Here is a 6971-nt window from a genome sequence, read left to right as displayed (position 1 = left end):
TTTATTTTTTTTTTCACATTCTGTCTCTCACAGTTGAAGTGTACCTCTGGTGCAAATTACTGACCTCTGTCATCATTTTAGGTGGGGGAACTTGTACAATCGGTGGCTGACTAAATACTTTTTTGCCCCACTGTATGTGCTCCTGACAGACATGTACCTAAGATAATGAATGCTTTTGGTCCCCTTTCGATATTTGTGAAGTCAGCTATCAGGAACCTTCATTTGCTCCCTGTTAAATCCAGAATTGAATTCAAAATCCTGCTCCTCACATACAAGGTCTTAAATAATCAGGTCCCGTCTTATCTTAATGACCTTATAGGACCATATCACCCCATTAGAGCACTTTGCTCTCGCACTGCAGGCTTACTTGTTGTTCCTAGAGTATTTAAAAGTAGAATGGGTGGGTAAGGCTTCATTTTTCAGGCCCCTCTTCTGTGGAACCAGCTTCCAGTTTGGATTCGGGAGACAGACACTTTCTCTACTTTTAAGATTAGGCTTAAAACATTCCTGTTGGCTAACTATATGTTAGGGCTGGACCAGGTGACCCTGAATCCTCCCTTAGTTATGCTGCAATAGGCATAGGCTGCTGGGGGACTCCCATGATGCATTGAGTTTTTCATTTTCAGTCACCTTCTTCACTCACTATATGTTAATAGACCTCTCTGCATTGAATCATACTTGTTATTAATCTCTGTCTCTCTTCTACAGCATGTATTTTATCCTGTCTTCCTTCTCCCACCCCAACCGGTCGCAGCAGATGGCCACACGTTCCTGAGGCTGGTTCTGCTGGAGGTTTCTTCCTGTTAAAAGGAAGTTTTTCCTTCCCACTGTCGCCAAAGTGCTTGCTCATAGGGGGTCATTTTATTGCTGTTTTTTTTCTGTGTATGTATTATTGTAGGGTCTACCTTACAATCAATGTTCCCTCTAATTTTTCACGTGTCTGAGCGAACACACAAACTCCCTGAGCGATCCCTTGGACCACTGTGAGCGACATCACACGTGTGCACTGTGGTCACGCCAGCGTTTACATTTATGTTAGACTACTTTTAATTAACTGCTTTAGCCCATTTACAATGAAAATGTAAAAAAAAATAAATCTAGTCATTGACCTGTGTAGTATGTTAACACTATTGGAAGTAAAAAAATAACTTGAAGTCCAATTTCGAAAAACACAACTTTCTTTTCTTTCTTGTGTGTTTTTTTTTTGTTTTTTTTTTTTGTTTTTTTCTTTTAATATATAAAGCTTTGACTTATTATGAGTCTGTGGTCTGGGAGAGAGTCCTGTAACTCTCTGTCTGCAAAATATAGTACATAATGACCAATGCTGGGCAATTAATTATATAGTTACGTCTTCAAAAAAGTAACTGAGTTATGCAAACAACATTTTTTGCAGCTATTTTTTTTTAATGCAGCCAAGGCGTTTTTTAAACTAACATTTCAAACTATTTACAGAACAATCAGCTGTTCTGCATCAAATCTGATGCCACACAAATTATTTGTGCCACTCCAAAAAATAATTTCTGTCCACTATAAGATAAAGGAGAACAACAGCCTGATACGTCTGGGAAGGTTCTCAGTCATCCAGGTCATCGTAGTCAAAGGAGCTTGCAAAGAAAAGCGTCTGGACCTCTTTTAAGTTACTTGAAGACATTTCACCTCTCATCCGAGAAGCTTCTTCAGTTCTAAGGTCAAATAGTGGAGAGTCCCAGATATAAACCTAGTGGGCGTAACCCCCCACAGAGGGACCAAAGGACCCCCTGATGATCCTCTAATCGCCTGAGCCAAGGTGTGAAACTGGGTGTGGGTCCCAATCAGCCAGAGTTTCGGGTGAGTTCATTGTGAAACCTGGCCCCACCTTATCATGCGAATTCCTGAGATCAGATGGCCCAGGATGTGAGTGGGCGTTAAGGTGTCTGGGAAGGGATCTCAAAACTGGATTATAGATGGCAGAGAGTTGGTGTCGTAAACCACCGCCTCTGTTCAAAGATGGTCGCTCACAGTGGACATAGATGGCTTCTTTCACTCCTCTTTCAAACCATCTGTCCTCTCTGTCCAAAATGTGAACATTGGCATCCTCGAAAGAGTGACCTTTATCCTTAAGATGCAGATGGACAGCTGAGTCTTGTCCTGTGGAGGTGGCTCTTCTGTGTTGTGCCATGTGCTTGTGAAGTGGCTGTTTGGTCTCTCCAATGTAGAGGTCTGGGCATTCCTCGCTGCACTATACAGCATACACCACATTGACAAGTCTGTGTTTTGGCGTTTTGTCTTTCGGGTGAACCAGTTTTTGTCTGAGCATGTTGCTGGGTCTGAAATGCACCGGGATGTCATGCTTGGAGAAAACTCTCCTGAGTTTTTCTGATACACCGGCTACATAGGGGATGACAACATTGTTGCGTCTGTCTTTCTTATCCTCCCTCGATGGTGTCTGGTCTTCTTTTCTGTGCCTCTTTGCTGACTTTAAGAACGCCCATTTAATGATGGTTTGAAAGACGAGTGAAAGAAGCCATCTATGTCCACTGTGAGCGACCATCTTTGAACAGAGGCGGTGGTTTACGACACCAACTCTCTGCCATCTATAATCCAGTTTTGAGATCCCTTCCCAGACGCCTTAACGCCCACTCACATCCTGGGCCATCTGATCTCAGGAGTTCGCATGATAAGGTGGGGCCAGGTTTCACAATGAACTCACCCGAAACTCTGGCTGATTGGGACCCACACCCAGTTTCACACCTTGGCTCAGGCGATTAGAGGATCATCAGGGGGTCCTTTTGTCCCTCTGTGGGGGGTTACGCCCACTAGGTTTATATCTGGGACTCTCCACCATTTGACCTTAGAACTGAAGAAGCTTCTCGGATGAGAGGTGAAACGTTTTCAAGTAACTTAAAAGAAGTCCAGACGCTTTTCTTTGCAAGCTCCTTTGACAACAGCCTGATACCTGCAGGCCTGACAACAGGAGATGTATCACTCCTGTAACACCTGTAACATTCAGCAGTCGCCTCATTGTTCTGACACACACAACAAAACTATTGACTACACTACACACTAACTACACAGGATTTGCACTAAACGTCTCAAATCTCTCACATCTCAAAACACCGCCATCACTCCTAAAACTTCCCCCCGTTTCTTAACAACTAAATGCCACATTGCCATATCATTTTTTGATTGGTTGACATGGTACTTTTTTGGACGAATAGGAAAGGGAGAGGGGGGTAGGGTTTGTTTTTGCTCACAGGCAGAGAGTGTTTTCGAGCCTTTTTTTCGTATAAAACGCCGTTTTTACCGTTTCTTCCCGCAGTAAATATAAACAACGATAGTATTCAGGAAGAAAACCAAACATTGCAGATATTTTTATCATAATTATGGTTTTACGTGGCCTATCAACTCAATTTAAAAACTAGTATAAAGTCCACACTTTTTCCGTCAATTGTTCCGTCTGTCCTGCTCACATCTCCAATGGTTGTACACGTTGTCATTAACGTGGCTTCACTCCACATCAGCCACGCCGCTTTGCTAGCTAAAACACCGGTGTCAGCATATCAGAACGCTGTCATAGCCTGTCAACGACGTTGATTAGCTGCGTATGTGCGAATGTGAATCGCATTATTGGCTGGACTATGGGATAAGATGGCATCGTTCTAATCCCATATGGGAGCAGCCAGTCACTTACTGACTAACACTGCAAAACAGAATTGTCAAAGTATTAATTTTAATTTCAATTCAGGTTAGAATTTTTGTGCGCAGAGACCGTGCCTACAGTGCGCAATTGCGCACGTGCGCAGCTTAGAGGGAACATTGTTTACAATATAAATCGCCTTGAGGCGACTGTTGTTGTGATTTAGTGCTATATAAATAAAATTGACCCACCTCTCACTTTGGATGCTCATGTCAAATCTCTGGTTTGGTCTTGGTTTTATCACTTAAGAAACATTGCTAAATTAAGCCCTATTGTATCTCGCACTGAACTGGAGTTGTTATACATGCATTCATTTCATCATGATTAGACTACTGTAATTCACTGTTTACATGTCTAAGCAAAAACTCCTTGGAGCATCTGATGATTGTTCAAAACGCTGCAGCAAGGCTTCCGGCCAGATCATCAAAGTACTCACATGTGACACCGTTGCTAATACAGTTGCACTGCCTCCCCATTAAATTCAGTGTCCATTTTAAGATTCTGGTTCTGACCTTCATGGACAAGCACCAGCTTGCATCATTGAACTTTTAAAGCCCTATGTCCCTAGCAGGTCCCTGAGGTCATGTGATCAAGCCCTACTTGTTATTCAGCATACAAGGCTGAGAACTAAGGGAGACAGAGCTTTTACCACTGTGGCTCCCAGACCATGGAACTCTCTCCTACTGAGCTTAAGATCTGTGGACTCAGTAGTCTCTTTTTAATAACAACTAAAAACACATTTTTAAATTTGCATTTTTGTTAACTTTTGTCTGTTTTTGTTTTATACTTAATCTCTGTGTGAAGCACTTTGTAATCTTTTATCTAGAAAAGTGCTATATAAATAAAAATTTACTTACTTACTTTACCTGCTGATTTGTAAGTTAATAAATAACCTCTGATATGTCACATTCATTATTTGTGTGTTCGTTGTTGGTTCCAGGTGCGTTGTATGTCTGCACTGAGGACTCATTTCCCATTAAGCGTCTGCACCAGCTGATTGGCGAGCAAGTCTGTCTGCGTTCTGACGTTCCTGCGGACCTTGTAAGCAGTCTTCGCTTCAGCGACCACGTTTACATTGAGCATACCGCGGACCTGGTAAGTCTGATCATGCGACATCTGTTCAGACCCCGTTACAACCCATAACTTCTTGCTCTGTCCTCAGGATTCCCTCCTGGTGTGCCTAACACGCCGTGCCCGCCTCCTACTGACACGCGGTCTGGTGCGACTAATCGTGGTCGACTCAGTGGCAGCGCTGTTCAGGACCGAGTTCCAGGCCGATGATTGGCTAGAGAGGAACAGACAGCTACTCACCTTCTCCTCCATGCTGCATCACCTGAGTCAGGAGTTCAGCACACCTGTGCTCTGCATCAACCAGGTAACACCATCCAGGTAGCACACCAGAGTTCAGTCTCTTATCTCTGACCACTAATCAGTGACAGGTGTTTGTTTTCCAGGTAACAGATGTTTTCAGCCAATCACACAACAGTATGGGGTAAATCAGATATCTTCTTTATGAGCTGATCACATTTTGACCTTTGACCTCAGAACCACTTCAGCATAAATTTCCTCCTACTCAGGCCTTCGCTGTCCACCGTGTCTCCTGCTCTTGGGTTGGCGTGGGCCAATCAGGTGATGGTTCGGCTGATGATGAGCCGTCTCCAAGGAACGGTCGTCCGTGGTGACCAGAGCAGTGCTCTCCGCAGGTTGGAGGTGGTGTTTGCGCCTCACCTGGCACGTGACGGACAAAACGCTGCCGTGTGGAGGGAGGGGCTCAGAGGAGTTGAGAGCTGGACTTCAAATAGAAAATAAACTTTATTAAACAGCATCAGATTATTAAAGAGTGATCACACTGTTTCCTGACTGTTCTGAAGGTTGTGGACACTGATGCATTGACTGGGGGTCAGACAGGTGTGTTAGTGGCCTCATATCTCTTTGATCTGGACAGAATGAGCTGGGAGGTCCAGACTGATACATGATCCTGATTTTGCTGTGCAGGTGGACTCTGGTCTGTTCAGGAGCCTATGATTCGGTTCTGGTTGACCCGCTAAAGTGGATTCAGATTATTTTCAGACTGAACCTTTTCAATTCAATTCAATTTTATTTATATAACGCCAGATCACAACAAAAGTCGCCTCAAGGCGCTTCATAGATACAAAGAAAAACCCAACAATCATATGACCCCCTATGAGCAGCACTTTGGCGACAGTGGGAAGGAAAAACTCCCTTTTAACAGGAAGAAACCTCCGGCAGAACCAGGCTCAGGGAGGGGCGGGGCCATCTGCTGTGACCAGTTGGGGTGAGAGAAGGAAGACAGGATAAAAGACATGCTGTGGAAGAGAGACAGAGGTTAATAACAGATATTATTCAATGCAGAGAGGTCTATTAATACATAGTGAGTGAGAAAGGTGACTGAAAATGAAAAACTCAATGCCTCATGGCAATCCCCCGGCAGCCTACGTCTATTGCAGCATAACTAAGGGAGGATTCAGGGTCACCTGGTCCAGCCCTAACTATATGCTTTAGCAAAAAGGAAAGTTTTAAGCCTAATCTTAAAAGTAGAGAGATAGTGTCTGTCTCCCGAATCCAAACTGGAAGCTGGTTCCACAGAAGAGGGGCCTGAAAACTGAAGGCTCTCCCTCCCATTCTACTTTTAAATACTCTAATGTCATTTGACATGATTTAGTGACTGAACATATTTAACAGGAAGTGTAATCAGATTACAGCAGAAATAGAAACGGTGTCTGCAGCAGCCTGAAAGTTTTGTCAGCCTGATCGTTAAGCAGGCGTTCACATCAGCTTCCAGCTGTGACTCGTTTATCCCTTTAAATATGTTACTGCTTTGAGGATCCAGTTTTAAATCTTGTTACGTGTCTTGATGGTTTGGTGCTGCATTCCTGCGGCCTGTGAAACAGCTAATCTTGGATGTTTCTTGATCCAATGTTGATTTAGTAACTTTTATGTACTTTTTCAGCTGAGGTTTTTAAATGTGCTATAGAAGTAATCTTTTTACTTGACATGAATGTCCTAAGTAAAAAAAAAAAGCTTTTTGTTGAGGACTAACAGTGATGCTGTGTACAAGAAACTACTTTCTAAAGAAGCTTGGGTCCTTTAATGTGTGCAGCAGGATGTTGGAGATGTTCTACCAGTCTGTGGCAGCAAGAGCCGTTTACTCTGCTGAAGGGCAGCATCAGTGCAGAGATGCAGCTGAATCAACAAACTAATCCACAAGACTGCAAGCATCATTGGTCAGAATTTGGAAGTGTTTGAGTCGAATCATGGACAGCCCATCACCCCC

At 43.5% G+C, this 6971-nt stretch overlaps 1 protein-coding gene across 3 annotated transcripts in view; it reads left to right on the top strand.

Annotated features, from left to right (window-relative positions):
• The window catches only part of xrcc3 (X-ray repair complementing defective repair in Chinese hamster cells 3), an 11326-nt gene extending 5812 nt beyond the window's left edge, over nucleotides 1-5514 (top strand). For 2 of the 3 annotated variants that reach the window (XM_005753332.2, XM_005753333.2), the window contains exons 5-8: nucleotides 4617-4771; nucleotides 4839-5051; nucleotides 5131-5168; nucleotides 5254-5514. In XM_005753332.2, coding sequence (XP_005753389.2) covers nucleotides 4617-4771; nucleotides 4839-5051; nucleotides 5131-5168; nucleotides 5254-5485 — 638 coding nt within the window. In that variant the 3' untranslated portion in view covers nucleotides 5486-5514. The remainder of the gene's footprint in view (nucleotides 1-4616; nucleotides 4772-4838; nucleotides 5052-5130; nucleotides 5169-5253) is intronic. The other variant, XM_005753334.2, reaches the window with a different exon arrangement.
• The last annotated feature ends 1457 nt before the right edge of the window (nucleotides 5515-6971 follow it).

This window comes from Pundamilia nyererei, unplaced genomic scaffold (assembly GCF_000239375.1).
Source record: "Pundamilia nyererei isolate P.nyererei 1_Seehausen unplaced genomic scaffold, PunNye1.0 scaffold00421, whole genome shotgun sequence".
Taxonomy (NCBI): Eukaryota; Metazoa; Chordata; class Actinopteri; order Cichliformes; family Cichlidae; genus Pundamilia; species Pundamilia nyererei.
Note: the sequence above shows the minus strand (reverse complement) of the source record. Positions and strands in the feature narration are given on the sequence as shown.